The sequence below is a fragment of the Amblyomma maculatum genome, chromosome 9, assembly GCF_055883805.1.
Source record: "Amblyomma maculatum isolate TAMU_Amacu chromosome 9, ASM5588380v1, whole genome shotgun sequence".
NCBI classification, from domain to species: Eukaryota; Metazoa; Arthropoda; class Arachnida; order Ixodida; family Ixodidae; genus Amblyomma; species Amblyomma maculatum.
In genome coordinates this window covers 82607614-82628793 of record NC_139352.1, presented here as the reverse complement: position 1 = coordinate 82628793, position 21180 = coordinate 82607614, and the positions used below count along the sequence as shown (strand labels likewise).

At 46.7% G+C, this 21180-nt stretch overlaps 1 protein-coding gene across 1 annotated transcript; it reads right to left on the bottom strand.

Annotated features, from left to right (window-relative positions):
• Positions 1-7757: 7757 nt before the first annotated feature.
• LOC146179606 (putative serine carboxypeptidase CPVL) lies at positions 7758-20673 on the bottom strand. Its single transcript, XM_084580218.1, has 4 exons — positions 20612-20673; positions 18822-19005; positions 11337-11667; positions 7758-8554 (listed from the first exon to the last, which is right to left on the bottom strand). The coding sequence occupies exons 1-4, from the start codon at positions 20671-20673 to the stop codon at positions 7758-7760; spliced, it is 1374 nt and encodes a 457-aa protein (XP_084436344.1).
• Between the last annotated feature and the right edge of the window lie 507 nt (positions 20674-21180).

Below are 21180 nucleotides of genomic sequence, written 5' to 3'. Positions count from 1 at the left end.
TGAGCTACGTGCCAGGATACTGGTGGAAGACTCGCACGAGCTGTTGGCGTGTCTGGAGCTTGCCTCCTGCTGGGTCGAGTAAATGTCGAAGGAGGTTCCACAGCTTTTGGAGTCTTGTTCATCTGGTCACATATGTTGTGCCAGCTCTGTCGAGTGAGTTCTATTGCATAGTTCTCGATATTCGTATGTGCGCGCGCCAGTCTACGCCGGATATCGAGGTCCCATTTCCGAGTGGCAAGTAGAGCTTCGAGCAACTTCTTGCGCCCCCACAGATGGGTGTAGTAGCGGTCGCAGTGTGGGATAATGTCCTCTAACTCGACGGTTTGAGTGGCGTCGGCAACTTGTTTGACAATTTCGGTTGTCCACGCCTTGATATCAGTAATAGCGGGAGGTTTGTCCTGCTGTTTCCTGTGCGTCCGGAAAGAGTCCCAGTCAATCACCTGAGCCGGCCGCGTACATTGCCTGGTGGGCTCGTGTATTACGATTTCGAGTACGAAGTGATCACTCCCAAAGTTTTCGTGAGTGTGACACCAAGTCGCTTTAACTCCGGAGGTCGTAAAGGCGAGATCCGGCGTTGTATCACGGTGTAGGCCCGTACCGTGTCTAGTGGGGTAGGATACGTCCGTGATAAGGGTCAGCTGGTGCGTGTGCCAGTCATTCCAAAGGTGTCGACCTTTAGCAGATTCATAGTGGTAGCCCCAAGCGGGGTGATGCGCATTAAAGTCACCGAGAATGAGGAGGGGTTGCCCCTGTGCCAGCTGCTGCGCTTTGAAGAAAAGCGGACAGAAAATATCCTTATGAGCTCGGGGAGAGCTGTAGACATTAATTATAAACAGACTAGTGCAACGTTTACGCGAGGGTCGAGGTAATATTTCTAAGAAGACGTATTCGGGGAAAGTTGGATCTAAAAATTGTGTTGGAGGACAGTGAGATTACGTTTGACGAGAGTAGATATTCGAGGTTTTACTCGTTTCGATAGGTATGTACTGTAACCGGCAAGCTTCGTGTTGTTGTCGCATTCCTGGAGAGCTATTAGTTCGGGGCGATCACTCGCGGCGAGGAACTGCTGGAGGACCGGACGCTTACGCGCGAACCCACGACAGTTCCACTGCCAGATGGTGGTGTTACCTCAGCTGCTCGCCATGATTAGGCTGAGATAGTTGTGGGGTTTGAACGGGTGTCGGCGCAGGGGCCGCGGGTACCACGGCAGCGAGGAGTTTGCCCTGTGCTTCTATAGCTTTGCTCAGCATCTCAAATTGTTGCGCGACTTGTGAGCCGATTGTGTGGAGTGAGCGTTCGATGTGTGCTTCTAATTGATGCGATTTTGACTGAGGTTGCAGCTTTCCTCAACTTTGGTAAAACGTGCCTGCCAACCCTCCGTGGGTGAGCCGGCGCCTCCTTAAGCGAATCTCCAACAAGCATCATGGCATGCGAGAGTCCAACCTCCTGCGCCTCGTTCAAGCTTTCATCTGCTCCCGCATCACTTACTCTGGACCCTACTTACGTCTCACTCGTGCCGAAAGCGAACGGCTAGAGGCGTCACTTCGAAAAGCATACAAGACGACCCTAGGTCTTCCCATGTCCACAGCTCTCGGAATCTCCAATACCGTGAGCGAACTGATCGAGGCAACCCTCACTGCCCAGTATGAGCGGCTCTCCCTCACACACGCTAGCCGAGCGGTACTGCAGCAAGTTGGGATCTCCTCGCCGAGATCGGCCCCAAGTTACGCTGAACTTACACCGGAATATCGCCTAAATCTCCGCATTCCTCCCATTCCCAATCGGATGCACCCGGAACACCACGCCGAGAGACGGGCCGACCGGGCTCGTCAATTCGAGAAACGCTTCAGCGGACGTCCGGACGTCGCGCATACGGACGCCTCTTACCATCCATCGAGGCCAGCGATGGTGGCGGTAGCTCTCGCCCCTCACCGCAGCCGGTACACAGCCTGCAGAATTCGCAATGCAGAAACAGTCACAGCAGCTGAGGAGGTTGCCATTGCGCTAGCGCTAGCCGGCCCTAATACCAAAGTCCTCATCAGTGACTCTCAACAGGCTATTCTCAATTACGATGCTGGCCGTATCTCTTGCCAGGCGTTACAAATTCTACGTTCTACAGCACGCTCTTCCACATCTCGCTTACTTCTTTGGGCTCCAACCCACGAGTCGCTCAGCGGAAACGCCCAGGCACACACTCTCGCTCGAGATCTCAGCTGCCGAGCCGAGAGTATGATCAGCCACCCTGCTTCCGCTGACACTAATATCTCACGCGCTTCTCTACTTACCACTTACACGGACATACTCCAGCACTACCTACTCCAAAGGTGCACATATCCTCCCGCACACCGCGATCTAACAAGACGCGAGGCCGTCCAATGGCGCAAACTACAAACTGGCAGCTTCCCACACCCCCTCTTATACAGCAGGATCTTTCCGGATCAGAAAGCCCCCATGTGTAAACACTGCTCAACTCCGGCCACACTCATACACATGGTGTGGACTTGTACACATTACAACACAGACAACTCAAACACCCCAGAGACGTGGGAGTCTCTCCTGTGTACTTCCGAGCCAACAGACCAACGCTGGCTTATCCAGTGCGCGGTGGAGGCCGCGGCAACCCAAAGGATCCCCGCCGACCTCCTCTAAGTCAGCGCAACCGGTCCTTTGACTGGTCCCCTGTTTTGGGGCACAATGAAAGAGTTCACCACCACAAAGAGGGTCACGGAGAAGGGAGCGACGAGACATGCCTAATAGCGAGAAGGGACAGGCATGCACGAAGGGAGCCTGGCGAGCAAGTTCCGTGAGCCTCGACAGGGCGTTCTGTGACGAGAGGTAGCGCAGCAACGCACTTTTATTCCGCTCGGCCGCGTCTTGTAGATACTTTTGCGACCGACAGCATGCGGTATACGCGATGCGCAAAACGCCGACAACGCCACCTATCGCCAAAGCCGCAAAGCGTAGGCGGGCTCGGTCGGGGCGCTGTTCGTGTCAGCGTCTATGCGCGCGCGTCGTGTTTTCGTCTTTGGTCGCGGTTTAACAGATATACCGCCGCTGTCAACCTCTAGCAATGTCCGGGAAGAATTGCTGCGTAGTTGGTTTTTCGAACACACAATAAACCTTACTAGGAACTTGGTATAAGTTTCAGTGATGCTTCACGAGAACGACCGGGGCCGTGAATCGCGGCTGTTCGAAGCAGAAAGCAATCAATCGCACCCAAATGACATTTGTTCAGGTTAATGTCATTTTTTCGACGCGCTGCTACACGACCAAAGCTAATGCTATTTCCAAATTATGGCAATTGTGATTGATATGCAAATATTGTAGTACCTTCAATATGTTGCGAAGGGGAAGGCGCTGTAAACGAAAGCAGCCTTTAAATTGACATTGATGTCTTGCATACCTTGTAACCAACCTTTTGATTAGGGCTATCAATTACGAAGTTAGCGGCTGTGTCGGCGGCGTTTGTTTACGAAAGGGTACGGAAGGTGCGCACGTCTGCGCTCGACAGTGAAACGCGTACGAGTTTCAACAACGTACACTTTCCGCACTAAAGCAAGTGTCAAGAGCAACACGTAAAATATGGAGTATAGTGTACTGCCTGACGGCGATTTTATAGAAACTTCGAGTATCGCCCTACGGCGCAGCATACTACAACCCAGTTGACTCCCGTACGTTTTCGCCGAATCGTTCGCTCGGCGTATTAAGGCCCGTCAAAAATGCTCGAGCTTAGCCTCATCAAAAAGAATATCGGAAATTCGTAACGCCTGCTACATCGGATGCCGCGAGCTTACTGCCCGCGAAGGCGGCCAACGACGGTGCTCTGGCCGTGTGCAAGGCCCTAGTCGTCGCTAGGCTAAACGCCTAAACGGTTTCGCATAAAAGCCGTAGCTGGACGTGCTTTGGAAATAGTAAATTTCTTATTCATAAACTGCCTTACTATCTGTTCAATTGTCTCACAAATTGTCTTACAGTAAACGGAAGGTGTAACTTCGGCGACGCCTTAGCAGAGGAGCTAGAGAACGAAACAAGGATGCGCTGCGTCAAACCGGCGGCAGCTGCTAAAAGCAGAAATTTGCTTGTATTGCTTTTGTCACTTCTTCCAAAATCTCGTTACAAAACAGCGCTCCTCAGTAACGATAATTTTTTAGATTCCTTCCTCAAAATAAGCGCGTGATATTTAAGATGGACAGAGCATGCTTTTCTGAAGATGGCGAAAGAAATCCGTCGTGTCGGCGACTTGGCGCCAGCGGACCGTGGCAGCAGAAGCGACCTGTTCCGCCTGCGCTGAGTTGGCTACGGGTTGGCTGGCAGCGATGAGTGGCAGTTTTTTTTTTCTTTTTTACGATGCTATTTGGCATATTTCACATAGATGACTAGCTGCAAACTTACAGGAGCACAGTAGTATTTAATGCCGGTGGCACTTTTGTAGTTTATTTTAGGTGTATCCTCTCACCGAGTGTCTGGTGTCGACATAACGCCTTTCCTCGTTGATCGCATTCGGATGAGTACCTCAAACTCGTATACCTAATGTCGTTTTCACCAAATGTCATTATATTTTCTCATGTAGTAGCAAACAAATATCATTTTGAACGAGCGTCATTCGATGGAAAATACATTAAATTTGCCGTGTAGCAGGGCTGAGTGACAACTATGTTTTCATTGTTTTCTGCTTGTCATTGCCCCTTCCGTGAACACTTCTTGTTTAAACTTGGTCACGTCCGCTAGCCGGAAAGATACAATACGCATTAGATTTGTGAATCGCTTAGCCAGACGATCTTTAGCGTCCATTGACATCGCACAGCACGCGGTTGCATTTTGCGTTTCGCCTCCACCTTAACGCGGGTCGACTTCGGTCCGAATAACTCGATCCTCCTCAGTAGCCTGAGCCACTTCGGCAGGTTATTGAACAGATATTTGCCGATGAGCGTTTTGAAACTTGCCATGCAATCACATTAAGACTAGAGCCAGTGTTCCTGTTGTCTGGCAAGATTACGAAAACATAACATGTCGCTGCACTTGCTATTCAGACTAAGGGCTCTAGAGCTTGTTATAAAGCACCTTGTAATTCTGCAGTTGGGCTCGAGGGTGACACAAATGAAATGAAGGTTATACTACAATAATAATATAGGATATAAAATTTAAATCTGATATGCTCTTGGCTAACCTGTGATGATGCAGCTTTTCAGATATTGCTTCTGCTGATATCTCAATCCCCCATGAAATTATCTACCCGCTCTGCCTTTTTGACGACGGAATACGTGCAATTCATGCCGTACAGGCAGTGGTAAAGCGCAAGCATGAAAAATCTGAACTCTTATTACAGGAGCCCAATATGCGCTATTTTTCTGATGCTCAGAATGCTGGTTTGCAAGCTCGCTGGCTTTTCCTGCGGTCGCACCGGTACGAAACCGCTCGCAGTTTCGACGACGCTGCCTAGTTTATTGTAGCAATATATTGCATATAAACGAAGCAAGCGTGTACCATTAAGCAAAGAAAGAACATTGGTTCATAGGTCAAGGAATGGACGAATTATGAGCTCCACTTCGTACGCAACCTTGTTGACGCTCGATCGTCTGCAGCAGACACTGATGCATACGGAGGCGATGTAGTTCCAGACGGCCGTGATATCGAACACATGTACACTATTATAAAGTGCGGTCCCCTTGCGCACACTGTCACCGCGGAAGTGCCCGCGCGAGAAGCGCACAAACGGCAGATCGCACGCGCGCACCACTTGCACGCTTGCCGCACGAGGCCCGCCTCGGGTTCCGACGGCCGCCGCTACGCGGCTTTCAGTGGCGCCCCTATAGGCGCTGCGCATGGCGTATACGGGCTCCTGCGTGGCAGCTCATGATGAGGTTATTAGGTTTTCACATTGTACAGCCAATGATAATTAGGTGCGTTCTGAGTTTGTTAGAGAGGATTGCGTGAGAGAGGTCTGTATTTGTTGGCATCCTCGCTTATTGTAAGCTTCGAAATTTCCAATAAAGGAACGTACTAGCAGCCTCTCGTACCTTGTAACACCTCTCAACCATTGCCTCTTTATACATCGCTTCCTTTTTATTATAGCACTGTTTAATCTAGGACGACACAATGTGGGGCTTTAATCCAGAGATGCCTGGACATGTTGCAGGCCCTTTCCTTCAAGCTTGTGTGTCGTATAGCCTTGGGTGAAGTCAGTGTAGGGGTTTCCTTCAGTGAAGCAAACTGAGTCAAGCAAGAGATTCCTAATTGTTTTCGAAGGTGGGGAGTACTGTCGATCTAACCCGACAAAATTTTATTTGAGTCATCATTTCTTTTATATATAACAACGGCTCTACATTATAATAATTATCTCGTTTGGCGTTGAATATATTGCAACCTGCATAATCTACATGCAAATATTTTGTCGTTTCTTCGAAGCAAGAAAGATATGATAATTCCGGTTCTTGCCGCTGTTTGCAACTTGCGAAGAAACTACTGCGTCTTTTATTAGAAGTTTTTAAAACTGTCATCATAGCCTGGTAGTTAGGTTTCAAAATTTTGTTGAAAATTTGTATTTTTTCTCTCGGGGCCGCTTGCGCGTCATGGCTTGGTGTCATTAAACTTTGTAGCGTGACCTCTTCCTTTGAGTGTTCGACTTCTACCCATGAATCTTCTGTGACCGAGGTTGATGGGAAGGAATGGCCCTGAGATCTCTGACCATGATGTCATGCCGCTCGAGAAGTCCAACATTTCCTCATGAATTCAACTTCGTCTAACTCATTAGTGGCCGTGCTTGTTGCAGTCTATGAAATCACACGTACCTTCTTTAATTCATTAGTAACCATGTTTTTACAGTCTATGAAAGCACACGTGCATTCATTATTATATATGTACAGAGTACCTTACGCTCACCTCTTTAGAACGATCTCTGCTTTTGTGGAATTTTGTGATCACTATACCATATATTGTTTAAATTAACCAGGACGTCTAAGAAAGTAATTGCGTCACTATAGCCATATTTTAGATTTTGATATTGTGTGGCAAATGGCAAATAAAATTTCAGATATTGAAAATTAACTGGAATACGCACGGGACGCCGGTTAATGCAAATTTTGTGTTCGGAATGCCCCTCTTCATTGAGAACATGATGCACGTTAGTTTGTAACCTAATACCACAATGGAACGCGATGCATAGGTAACATACAAAGATAGGTAATTGCGACAGTAACTCCTGGAAACATTCAGCACGGTCTACAACAATAGTAGGTATTTCAGCATATTACGTCGTGATGCCATTTCTCCATCGCAGTCCTACATCAGTGGAAAAAAGACCCTTGTAAGCTTGCTTTTTCTAGAAAGTACAGCTGCTTTATTAAGGAAGGTGTAAACGTTACCACAGGTAATATGTCCTTTGTGTATAAACGGAGAGGGAAGGTACTACGATACTTTCAGCATTTCCTTGTCACTACGCACCTCAAAGGGTAACAAATTCTTTATTTACATCACACTACATAGTCATGTGATGGGAGAGTTTTATTTATTTTTTACGCCACAGGCAATGCAAAGAGCAATTCTGTGAAAAATTATCACTTCGGACTCTGTTAGCACAACACGTGACAACTACGTAAGAATGACAGTAGACAAACGTATTGTTGGTCCTTTCTAAACAGCACCACACCTTTGTAACTTTAATTATACTTTATATTCGCACCCAGGGGTCGTGTCCCGTTCGCATGTTTCTTTTTCTTTTTTTTTTTCAGTGCACAAGCTTCTGCCATTTATTTCAGTAACTAATACGACCCGCCTTCGATAAAAGTTTTCAGCAAGAAATAAGCCTCCTCAGATTTGTCCATAGCAACAAAATGTCCCGCCCCCAGCAACACGGCCTCGGTGAAGTTGTGCACTTGAATGACGTAGCCAGAAAAGCCGTGGTGATGTTTGTAGGGCTTCCAGGCAATACGCGGGGCGTTTCGATATTCAGAGGCGTACGTCCAGTTGAGCGTTCTGAAGTAGGCTCGTAGGTTGGTCGACGGAAAAAGTGCGTCCAGTTGACCTGTGTATAAAAGCACTCGACTTGTATCCAGCAAATATTCTATCCATTCGCTGATGTCTCTCACATAGTCCAAAGCTAGGCTGTAAAAAAGTTTCTCGGTTCCTCCTTCGAATTTAATGTCTTCAGAAACATGAATACGATTTCTAAAGCGGCTATTCTGTACGTATGTTTCGTAACGTTGCATTTCCTCCGGTACGTCAGAGTGGAGTGCACTTGCCTGGTAGTTGAATAATGTCAAGCGTTGAAACAATGTCGTTATTCTTTCAGAAGCAAATATGGTGTTCTGCAACACCAGTAAAGCCTGTGCAATTTCGCCTGTTGCATTTAACTGCCTCATCGTTTCGAACGCCCGCGAAAATTGTTGGCGGCCATTCTTTGTGAGCATAGACATTTCGTAGAGGAATTCGCTGGAGTCAGTTGTATCGAACACAGGTCCCAGAAATCCACTGCCGCCAACTGTTCCTCGGAGCCGTAAATTAGGTTCCTCGTTCTGGCTCTTCAGCAGGTGATACGCGATCGCTACCGCGTACCTTGCTGAAAAAAAGAAAAAAAAAAGAAATAGTCAGACGAACTAAGCATACCCCCAGAAATTTTAGATCGCTTAATTAATAAACAAAATATAATAAGAAAACACTTTCTGTTCAGACTTTCTATAAGGTAGCGGAATTCAAACAGTTCATCAAAATACAGTGTGTTTGTGAGGCGGATTGAGGAGGCAAAATTCTAGAGACCAATACTGCTTTCTTGAGAAAATTTTCTCTAACTGATAAATTTAGAGATGTAGTCCAAGCTCCTGTGTACAATCAGTTTTGATGACAAGAAGTTATCTGCTGTGCTGTGGTCATGCTGAAATAAGAGGCATCATCATCATCAACCGGATTATACCCACTACAGGGCGAAGGCCTCTCCCATATTTCTCCACTTAACCCGGTTCTGTGCTACCTGCATCCACTTGACCCCTGCGAACTTCTTAATCTCATTCGCCCACCTAACTTTCTGCCGCCCCCTGCTACGCTTTCCTTCCCTTGGAATCCAGTTTGTTACCCTAAGCGACCATCGGTTATCCTCTCTTCGCACTACATGTCCTGCCCATGTCCATTTCTTCTTCTTAATTTCCACTAGAATGTCGGTAACTTGAGTTATTTCTCGGACCCACTCTGCACGCTTCCTATCTCTTAATGTTACCCCTACCATTTTTCGTTCCATTTTTCGTTCCATAGCCCCCTGGGTTGTCCTCCTCAACTTAAGTAGAACTCTCCTGGTTAGCCTCCACGTTTCAGCCCCATAGGTGAGTACAGGCAAGATGCAACTGTTGTATACTTTCTTCTTGAGCGATACCGGTAAGCTGCTAGTCATAATCTGCGAGTGCTTGCCAAATGCGCTCCATCCCAATCGTATTCTTCTTGTTATTTCCTTTTCGTGGTCCGGATCTGCGGTTAATACCTGTCCTAAGTAGACATATTCGCCTACTACTTCCAGTATTTCACTACCTAATGTAAACTGCTGTTCCTTCCCGACGCTGTTGAACATTACCTTAGTCTTCTGCATACTGATTTTCAAGCCTACCTTTCTACTTTTCCTGTCTAGGTCATCAATCATTATTTGCAGTTCATCTCCTGAGTTGCTTAGCAAGGCAATGTCATCAGCAAATCGCAGATTACTGAGGTATTCTCCATCTACCCTTATCCCTAACTGCTCCCATTCCAAGTCTCTGAATACTTCCTCTAAACAAGCTATGAATACTACTGGGGAGATTGTGTCTCCTTGCCTAACACCTTTCTTACTCTTAATTTCAAGGCAAGCTTCTTGTCGGTGTTGGACACTTTGTGACTCAGGTTCGTGAATATTTCAAAGACAGCTATATGTCATTGCCATCAATCCTCCGTTCGTAGACCCTTCGGGCTGGCAACACCATCTGATTGCAGTTTATTTAGGTCAGATATTTTGGAGAGGAGGTCATCGCTTGAAGTGACTAGCTTAGAGGCAATATATGGGCTAGAGTTTTGCTTCCAATGACTCTGGCCTTCCACACCATCAGCGTTATTACTATAAATCTTGATGCAGCGCCACTCTAATACTTTTTCTGTTACAGCAGAAATTAGAAATACTCGCTGATTGTGGAGAATAATTAGTACTCGGAGCCTGTGGCCGAAAATATCAAAACGTTAGCCGAGGGAAGTACGGCATCACATGTCGTGTAGCTCTAGCTGCAAGGCTGAAATATTGCAATGATATTTTTTATCAAGGGGACGCAACTCTGACGTTATGCTGCTGCTTGCTCATGCCAAAGCTTCCGACATGGACGTTTGTCACTCTGTGACACGAGACACGACAAGATTTATTTGTAATAATCTCAGTCATGCGAAATACCATATTGTTCCAGACTGCAGTGGTTAGTTTTTGCATCTCAGCTAGAAGCGGCCGCCTCGTTTTTGATGACCGCCGAGTACTTTTGTTAGAGTCGCTGCAGCCGAGATGCTATCTCCGTTTTGGAGGCTGGTTAGCTCGGCTATATGTTCATCTGCTGTCCCAAGGGTTGTGATCCTATGCGACAATTCATACGCATAGTGAAACTAATTTTTGAACCTGATGATGAAATCTAATAAATGATAAGTGCATATCTCGAAACAGACCCGACCTTCGTAATGGACCATCTCAGCAGAGTTTGGTAACGTGGTTAAATCTGCCGCTTTTCTCAGTCCTCAGAGGCATCTGCAAACATTATGACATGCATAGGTGTCGCTGGCAGCGACCAGCGTCACGAGTAAAATGAACGCGGCACCAATGCTTTTATTTTTTGTTGTATTATTAAGCAGATCTCAGAGGGTGAAATACGCTATCACTCAGTTAAAAACGGTGACAAATACTAATTTTCCTAAAGGAATGCGAGTTTGAATGCACTGGCCGGAAGTTTTCATTTCGCACTGTTTATGGCGATAGATATCTAATGCCGAGAAATTTTGGACTCTAAGGATGGGGAAAGAAGAGGAAACAGAATGTTTGTAGCACACGAGCGACAGAGGCCGCAGATTAACAAGTTAGAACGGCTCAAAAGGTTCGCAGCTCATAGTGTTGTCATTATTTTTAACGCGAGCATGCGTTTGTCCTCTTTCTGTAAATTTCAGTGCATATAGCGTTGACACAAAACGTTCCGGTAGTGTGCCCCTCATAATAAGATTATTCATTTTGCATACAGTAGGTATTAAGTAGGTTTGACAGCATTAGTGCTTTTCATGATATCCCTAAAACGATGCTCTGGACTTTCGAGCTAATTATGGTGGAGGCTAAGCTTGAATGTTATAGATCGCCCACTAACCTGCGTATGACTCTCCAGCGACGTAGAAGTCCCTGCCTACGAAATCCGAGAACAGGAGTAAGAACTGCCTTAAGAATTCTCGGGCTGCCGAAGCTATGTCCTCGAGGCTTTCTGGGTAGGCGTCGTCGTCAACCGTGAAGCTGTAGCCGGCTCCAACTGGCAGGTCTAGGTAGATGACATTCGCAAATTTTTGTACAGTATGGTCTCTTTTGTACAGGTCTCCATTTTCATCGATGCCTAATGGTCCATTGTCAAGAAATTGGCCTGCCAAAGCCGAAAGGCCAGGTCCACCTTGAGTCCATAGCAGCAGCGGAGCGGTTGAAGGACTTTCCTGGAAATGGGATTTGCGCAATAAGGATGAGTGTATAGCCTATAATGAGAATGTTATTTTGCGTCAGCGCGTGCATAGGTCACTGAGTCCCTACTTACTGTGTGCATAATGGGGCAGAGTTAGTGTTTGAGACTAACAAAAAAGCACTAAAACAGAAATTAGTGGCCTACAAGTACCGCTACTGTTACGTTTAGGTCGCGAGTGCCTGGGTAGCGTACCGCTGCGGCGCGCGGCCTCTCGGTAGCGTTTGCCTGGCGGCTCCGTGGACGGCGGACGGCATCAAAGGTGCCAGCAAAGACGAGGCGTCTTTTAACGAAACAACCTTTACTGTAACATCAGGAAGAAACGGGCAGTGAAGCTGACCCGGAGAGATTACAGACACTCTCACACAGCTGGTGTCTAGCGTCGTAACAACGGCGCGTCAAAGTAGTCTCTGTCCCAGCGGAGTCGGCCGCTGCTTTTTATAGTTTTTCCAGTTCACGGGGAAAGGGTAAACCCTCACAGGAAAGGGAGAGCCAAACATGTTGGTTCACGACGAATGACTCAATCGCAGGTGTTCCGACCTCATCTCCTCCACCTCCTGCAGACAGGAGAGGGCGACGCACTTTCCCTCGAGCTCCAGGCTTGGCCAGCTTTTGCACACACACGCACGCACACACATTTGGCGCGTGGCAGGAACACGCTGAGACTTGTCGGCGGGAGGAAGCGTTGCGCGGCCGATGAACGGCGTCGAAATGGCCGATCCGCTCGCGGTTCTGCCTGTTGCTATGCGGTGGCCGCGTCCGGTGTCCCACTCGTCGGAGGAGAAACGTAACAGACTGCCCCGCCGGGGGAGGGAGATCCCGAAGGGCAGGGGACTGCATCCGCTGTCCGGAGGGATCGGGATGTTGCTGCTAGCCGGGTTCATCCGACTCTGTTTCTCTTGAGCCAGTCAGCCTGAAGAATTCCTTGGCAAGTCCGGGTTTCCAAGGCACTTTGCAACTTGTCTTCAGGAGAGATTTCTGATAACCTACAGCATCACAACCTCGCTAAAAACTCAACCGTTCAGCCAGCAAGCACGGCACAAACTTCACTAAGTTCTGCCAGACTATTTCCCTCCTATGCCCCCATCTACATTAAAGGGCAGCTCAGCAGAACTTGGAACGCGTCCACAAATTTGAAAATCGCGCTTTCAAAAACGTCATTCTCGAACAAAAATAATACAATGCAATCTGTTCAAAATCCTATGTCAGGAAGAAAAACACCAACTAGTGAATAAAGGCTTCTCACGTTATAGGCTTCGACTTAAGCCATCGGCATTACCATTGAGATCACCCTTTTCACTAAAACTTCGGTTGTCCGTTTCACGGAGCAACCTTACCTTCCCGTTTCTGTGCGAAGAAACGCATGAGCATGAGTCGCTCATTTTTCTAAACAATCTATCCCTCTCCTTACGTGTGGCGCACCAATCACGCATTTTCTTTGCACGGGCGCATTTGTGCCTTTGGGATAGTCGCTTTCTCTTTCGCGATAGCTTCAACTTTCTCGCTTCTTTCTCGCGCCTGCCTTTCCGTTTTTCTCTACGGCAGCACTGAAACACATGCTTTGTGCTTTCTTTTCGCAATCTTTGGAGTTTGCTCTCCTTACGATGGCAGCATTCTTTCTCGCGCCTGCCCTTTCGCGTTTTTCGTCGGCAGCGCTGGAATACTAGCCTTCTGCTTTCTTTCTGCAATCGTTTGCTCTCCTTTCGATGGCAGCATTCTTTCTCGCATCTGCCTTTCCGCGTTTTTCGGTGGCAGCACTTGAACACTCTAGTCCCACTTTCTTTCGGCGCGAGCTCTGGTAAGCTAGCGGTAACCGGAGCTAGTAGGACACCGGTGTCGTCTGAGTGGTCAAAGTGCGGCGCCGCGTCTGCATCGCGGCCAGCAGCGCATGACTCACTTTCCGTCAAGTCCGAACGACAACTGCTCACGCCAGCCCTCAAGCTAGGCATTTCCTCTGGCGGCGCCGCGGCTGCATCGCATGACTCACTTTCAGTCAAATCCGAACAACCGCTCATGCCAGCCCTCAAGCAAGGCATTTCCTCTGGCGGCGCCGCGGCTGCATCGCATGACTCACTTTCAGTCAAATCCGAACAACCGCTTATGCCAGCCCTCAAGCTAGGCATTTCCTCTGGCTCGCCACTCACGTTACACGGGTCCTCCGATGAGCCGCATTGCTCAGCGCTAACCGGCGCACGATCAAGCTCATTCGACAGCTGGGGCGCTTCGGATAGCGTGAGGGTCATGTGTGCTACGTCCGCGTTCGCACTGGGGTTGCTTTCGCGAATACAACCTAGCGTGGTATCAGGGCTCGAACGATTCTGACTCTGCTCTGGTCGTTCGCTGTCGCCTTCGCAAGTCTCGCTCTCTACAGCGGACGCGCACTCCTCGTCGGTCTGCCCTGGCTGATCACAACTCGCGGGCTGCGCTGTTTCCCTGATCGGCACTTCGTTTTTCTGCGTGCCCTGCTCTACGACACAGCTGATTTCGGAAACCGAAATTTTCTCATTTCCTAGCTGATTTCCATCTCCGCCACGCTTTACACAAGCTTCTGCATTGAGAGGCGGTTCAGTTATTACCAGTTCCCCACTCTCATGTGATGGAACTGTATCTCCTACAGCTACTTGGGTCGGCATGCAGTTCACCTCGCTTAACGGCGTCACTTCGGACTTCTCGCCGATTAAGCCTGTGCTAACCGTCTCAGCTAGTGGCTCGACCAAGGTAACACGATGCTCTTCTGTTAGAGGCTCGGTCGGCTCGCTACTGCGGTCACGTTGCTCGGCCGCTTCCCCAAGCTGTTTCTCACCCTCCGGTGCAAGTTCGATTTGCTCCCGAACTTCCGCGCTGTCTAGCCATTCGCTTACAGCGGCTTTCAACTGATAGGCCAAATCAAAGTATGCCTCGTTACAATGTTTCTCGCTCTCATATCTCTTCCGAAGATCCTGAGGCGTTATCTGATATCGTATCAGCAATGACTCTTTTAGTTCATCGTAATTTTTCAAGCGGTCGCCAACCAATCGCTTGATTTCTTCCGACGCTTCAGCGGAGAGAAGAGCTACCAACATCTGCGCCCAACTATCTCGCTCGAAACGTTTACTTCTGCAGACATTCTCGAAGTCTGCCAAATACTCGGCCACATCCTCGGCAATGAGGAACGGTGGCGGACCATCTCGCGGTATTGAACCGTTACACTGAATGGCATTGCAAGCTTTAATCCTTTCCACGCTCATTCTATGTGCTGATATCTCCAGCTGCATCAGTTTCCTTACGCGAGCGTCCTCTTTCTCGAAACGTTCCCTACGTTCACGCATCTCTTTCTCGTGACGTTCACGTTCCTCTTTCTCGTGACGTTCTCTACGTTCACGTTCCTCTTGACGTTCGTCAATGATCTCAAGGCATTCCAAAAGCTCGTCATCTTCAGCTTCCAACGCAAGAATAGCCTTTAACACTTCTGGTTTTCTGAGTTTGTCTGACAAATTCAGACCCAACTCCTCCGCAAGCTCCAGCAATTTCGGTTTGCGCAACGACTTCAAATCCAAATTCATGGCTGTTCCGAGTGCTGCCTTCTCTACTGCCCACTATTGCCTTGCTGCAATTAACCCAGCAACAACGACAACACAATTACCAGCTCTGTTCTCTACTTAACAAAAGCCTGGCAAAACTCAGTAGAAGAAAGTCCCGCACTCACCAACCCTCGCAGCCAAGAATCCAACGCAGTCGTTCCGCTGCAGGCAACCAGTCATCACACAGGGCTCGTTGCACTGCTCCCGCCTTTTCCGCTGAGCTGCTTTGATTCACGAGTCACGCCTCGGACATCTCCGCTCTTCCCACCAGATGTTGCACCTCGGTCAGGCCTAGCTCGTTTCACCGACCACGGTCACTGCTTGGTCGTCCTTGTCTCTCCGCTTTCCGCTGTTCACCAGTTGTTGGACGACGGTATCGCCTGGCTCGTCCCTCCAACCACGTTTACGGCTTGGTCGTCGTCATCCCACCGCTGTTCACCAATTGTTACATTTGGAGTGAGCGCGGCGACTCCGGGGACGGCTGACGGCATCAAAGGTGCCAGCAAAGACGAGGCGTCTTTTAACGAAACAACCTTTACTGTAACATCAGGAAGAAACGGGCAGTGAAGCTGACCCGGAGAGATTACAGACACTCTCACACAGCTGGTGTCTAGCGTCGTAACAACGGCGCGTCAAAGTAGTCTCTGTCCCAGCGGAGTCGGCCGCTGCTTTTTATAGTTTTTCCAGTTCACGGGGAAAGGGTAAACCCTCACAGGAAAGGGAGAGCCAAACATGTTGGTTCACGACGAATGACTCAATCGCAGGTGTTCCGACCTCATCTCCTCCACCTCCTGCAGACAGGAGAGGGCGACGCACTTTCCCTCGATCTCCAGGCTTGGCCAGCTTGTGCACACACACGCACGCACACACATTTGGCGCGTGGCAGGAACACGCTGAGACTTGTCGGCGGGAGGAAGCGTTGCGCGGCCGATGAACGGCGTCGAAATGGCCGATCCGCTCGCGGTTCTGCCTGTTGCTATGCGGTGGCCGCGTCCGGTGTCCCACTCGTCGGAGGAGAAACGTAACACTACCTACTAGTTCTACTAATAATGTTTCTTCTAGTGCTGCTATTATTGCTAATACTACGCTGCTACTATTACTACTGCTACTGGCTCTACTACTGCTAATACTACTAATGCTGCCGCTGCTACTACCGCAACTGCTGCTATAATTGATACCACTACTGACGCACCTGATATAATTTCATTCCTAGCAGTGCTTAAGAAGGACGACACCAATTAGATATAACGCATCAAGCGTTGATGCAGGAATAGTAAAGCTTGTAGGGGAACTCGAAAAGGGAAAACTATTGCTTCTATTCCATTCTTTTTTTTTTTCATTTCTAAATTTAACGTATTTACCTGGTGGACTGTGTAGCCATATAGGCGCTGACTTCAGCTTTAGCTTCGCATCAAGATAAATTTTTTTCACTACGTGAACTTTCTGATGAAGCTCAAACTCTTTCATCGATGTAACCATACGGCTTCGATTGACTGCAGACTAATGATTGATTGCTCTCCTATTCGCAATTTATGCCACTTTCGGTGATCGAATTGAACATATTGCGCTAAACGAAATTTCACTTTCAGTATCGAGGTGCGGCGTCAGCATGGGTGGTCATTTACTTTCGCAGACAATGCCTGTAGTAAATGAAAAAATGTGGTCGACATATCAGCTCATTTCAAGTGTTTCTATCGGCGTCTGGAACTATTACAGGAAGCGGCTGTTGAAGAGAACTGAGCAAGTAGTAGAATTTAGCGAGCTCAGTCGAATCGAATTTGTGAAACTAGCAGATAGGCCATGTAAATATTATATTTTATTTCCTTATTAGTATTATTATTATTTTTTTTTTGCTGTAACGTTTTTAAAAGATGGTTAATTGGCGATTAAACCAACGACGGTTTTCAGGCAGCGTGAAATTGTTTAAGGGTGCGCATTATAACGTCATTCCCAATCCCACTGCGATTCCAGAGTGCAAAAGTTGCTTTTTTGTTTAGAAAGGAAGGAAACAAACTCCAACAAAGGTACAGCCTATGCCGCGCTGCTTGGAGGAATTTGGCGTGGTGAAGCTGGCGCGGGCGAAAGCAACGGAAGTCTGAAATCCAAGCCTAGATGACATCATCACAAAACTTTTCCCGCAAACGTAAAGTTGTGCTAAGAAACCATAACGTCGTCGCGACTTTTATATGCGACTACGTTATTCACTGGTATGGTACCACGGCACGACTTCGTATGCTGTGCCAAAGTTATCCCTGAATATCAATTGTGGAAGGAATTGAACGGCGGCGCAACAATTCCATGATCAAAAAGAAGGGTGGCATTTGTGTTAGCGACTCTTCTGTATCCCTCCGTAGAAATGAAGTTTCATTCCTTGATAATTTTTTGTGACGGCATGCACTGTGCGACTTTAAGCCCGGAATTTTTAACGGTCTTGTGATGATTAGTTAGGCGGGTTGTTAATTTCGTCGCTCGTTTGATTCTGCATTTGCTACCAGTGCTTTTTGTTGCTGTTGTTTTAGGTTTGACCGCTGTTGTTTCTTTTGTTTTGACTCTGCTTTTGCTACGATCGTTTTTAGTTGCTTTTAGGTTCCTGTCTGTTTTTGCTCCCCCTTTTTTGACAATGCCATTGGTATAAGATTGTGTTTCACTGCTTTTGCTTCATTTCTTTGACTCTCCTTGAGCTACAAATGCTGGTGCTGGTTTAGGTTTTTGACTGCTTTTGCTTCCTTTGTTTGACTCGGCCTTTGCTATGATCGTCTTTTGTTGTTGTTGGTCTAGTTTTTTTTTTTTTTACTGCTTTTGCTTCATTTGTTTTGACTCTGCTTTTGCTACGATCGTCTTTTGTTGTTGGCTTAGGGTTCTGACTGCTTTTGCTTAACTGTATTGACTGCTTTTGCTACGATTGTTTTATAATTTTATTTTTTATTTGTTAGGGTTCGGGCTGGTCGCTTCTCATGTCTTACTCTGCTGTTTTCGGTCCAAACTGCATTTGCTATGAGAGATGGCCTGCCTTCAGTTTTTAAAAAAAGAGAAAAAAAAATGTTTTTTTTTTCTCCCGGTTTTGATAGTTTATCTACTGAGGTTAGAAATATCTTGTCTGATTTCCTGTTGGTTCTGCTCGGCGTTCACGTGTTGGGTTTGGAGCGGACTGTGGCGATGAGTGTGATGCTTGAGATGGACGTATAAATATGCCACCTTTCCGTTTAATAAATAATTGGTAGTGTGCGCATGTGGTGTCCCCTTCTTGTCTGTGTCCGTTTCCGTGTTGCGCCGCCGTTCAATTCCATCATGCACCAACTCGCCCCCAGGCCGTTATTCAATTGTGGAAGTACGCTGAATGCCTAAGGAGCGTATCAGCTTCCATTTTATATATTGCTATTGTAAATAAAACCTAACAACATATTGGCGCCCGGTAGGTTTGGTAGAGAGCTATTCAACGAGTTTATTTTTGAAAGGATATTTTTATCCCAGCCGCGTTTAAGGAAACATGAATCATGCATGCATAGTTTGTTGCTCTGAAATTGAAGCAATAGCTTACACTGCTCTGTAACAACTGAAGAAATACACTCACGCGTGCTTCGAGGAAGAGGAAAAATAGATTGCTCTTTGCTGTCTTGTTCACAGTGATGTAGCCGGAGTAGGCTGTCGTGTTTGCTTCTGTTTCGAAGAACTTGACTAAGCTCTTCTTCTTAGCTTCTTCAAATTTGCATTCTTCAATAAGCGGAGTCAGAAACAGTGCCCCCGAGTCTGCAGAACTAATAACGAAGAATGTATGCAAAACACTGTTGAACAAACTCTTTTAATTTTGCTCGGTGTCACCAACCTAAATATTGGCCATACGGGCACAAATAGCTTTCGACCTTACGAAGAAAGTCTTTTTAAGAAACACATCCAAGCGTAAAGATTGTTTACCGTATGGTTGGGAAGACAAATAAAATTATTTTAATTCTGCTCCTGTGCGACGAACTTCAGTGTTCGTCTCAAGCTTCCTGTTCCTTGTCTTTTTAAACAAAAAATACATGGATATAATTACCGAAGTCGCACACGAGGGCAACAATTGAATACTGATGCGTATATTTATTTACATTTTTAAAATAAAGAAGTTTATTTTTTCTTTGTGCAGCGTGCGTATAGGGGATCAAAAAAACTTATAGAAAGTGCCACAGGAAGTACTCTGCGTCGTTTTGCTTAAGTCTGGCGACGTACGCATAAACTTTCAAACCAAAAATTAACTTTTTTGTTACAATAAAATCTGTAGAACGGGCACGTAACTACATAAGACAAATTGCAAAGTAAAAGTAACAAAGATCGTTTACTCCACCCTGACAACAGTGACTAAGATACACGACCTGTGCCGGCATTTTTAGGAATAAAAGTTACGACCAATGAAAATGTTCTGTGAGGTGGTGTAACCCGTGAGCAGGTATAATACAGCGAAGGCATTGTGATCTCATTCTAAATCATTTATTTGTGCTTTTATTATTGGCTGAAGGGACATCAAACTTCCACTGTCGGTGTTCCCGTTCCAGTGAACATGGGGTGTTAGCTTACTTGACCAGTACTTAAGATGGAAAAAGGAAAGAATGACACTAGAACAGGTAAGCTTTACTTGATACGCACCACAAAAAGAAAGGAGCTTTTTCGCAATTATGTGCAGTGTATTTCGTGAAGGAAAACAAGAAAAATAAAAAGTCAGTTTTCCATAGCTAATTTGGGAAAACAATTTATTTCGCCCTCCACAGCGGTGATTGAGTTGTTTTGGACTTTCGGCTGGTAATGCATGTTTTCGGCTTGGCTTCCAGCCCCGGTGTCCATAATTCAACAGAGGTGAACTGCAGAAACGCCTTTGTACTGTACATACGAGCGCCGGTTCAAGGATTATTAATGCTAGAAATCATTCAAGCGCCTTCTCCTGTGGCGTCCTTCGTGTCATATTTATCGCTTCGTGATTTTAGGCCGCAAAATGTACAATTTGTGTTCATATATATTTGCATCCCCCTTTTTCATACACCTTTGCCTACAAGTGGTTTTATACCGGTGTATTGATCGGGTTGTATAATATCATGCGGCACGCGAATTTTATTTATGAAAACTTTGGGCAAGAGATATGGTGCCGTTGAGGGGAGGTTCGAGTAGCAGTTTCCGCTGTATATGTGATCGAGTCGCGTACAGAAACCGGCATACATTGAGCGAGTTGTGCAGAGAAAAAAAAAAAAAAACCTTTCTTACATGCTTGTTTACCTGCACTTTATTTGGCATATAATCTAACAGCAGGAGCTCTACGATTGAATCTTTACATTAAATGAGCTTAAAGTTGTGCGAAGATTACAAAAAAAAAAAAAAAACAAATTTGATGCTTACCTGCAGGCAATTTCTAGACGAACTGTCAACATTAAGAGTACCCATGTGAAATAACCCTTCATGCTGATCAATCAGTAGTGAATTGCTTGGGCCCAGGCGTTGTAGCGTCTACTCCTTGTAATTCAGAGACTCCAAGACTCCAGGAAAGAGAAAAAATGTCTTAGTATCCGGTGGATTTTTAACACTGAGCAATTTCATGCGTATCAATAAAGCAGATACCGGGTCGGTATGTTAGCACATATGTTTAAATCTGTTTCACTGATCACCTTGGCCTGCGCCAAGCCGACAGATTGCTCTCATCGGGAAGAACAGTAGCCCTATCAATAATACTTCTCTTCTCTCATCTGGATCGGACATCCTCACCTGCTAAATCCTTCTTTGTGAACTGTAAACAAAACTTGCTTGTGGTTAGCTCCCCTTTAAATTTTATGAAAGAATATTCTCTGAATCCACAAGTAGACACCGATCGTATTCTGGGTTTTGCATAAAGGACTGGTACACCGTGTTGCGCTGATCGGCTTCCGCTACTCCCGGTCTCATGAGACGCTCAGCCATGCGGTCTGAAGCTC

Excerpts from the sequence above, each read along its gene's own strand:
- LOC146179606 (XM_084580218.1), bottom strand. The coding sequence starts at position 20,673 with ATGAAGGGTTATTTCACATGGGTACTCTTAATGTTGACAGTTCGTCTA. Across the intron at positions 19,006-20,611 it reads CGTCTAGAAATTGCCTGCAG|TTCTGCAGACTCGGGGGCAC; the intron begins GTAAGCATCAAA and ends CTTCGTTATTAG. Across the intron at positions 11,668-18,821 it reads TCCTCTTCCTCGAAGCACGC|GAAAGTCCTTCAACCGCTCC; the intron begins GTGAGTGTATTT and ends TCCCATTTCCAG.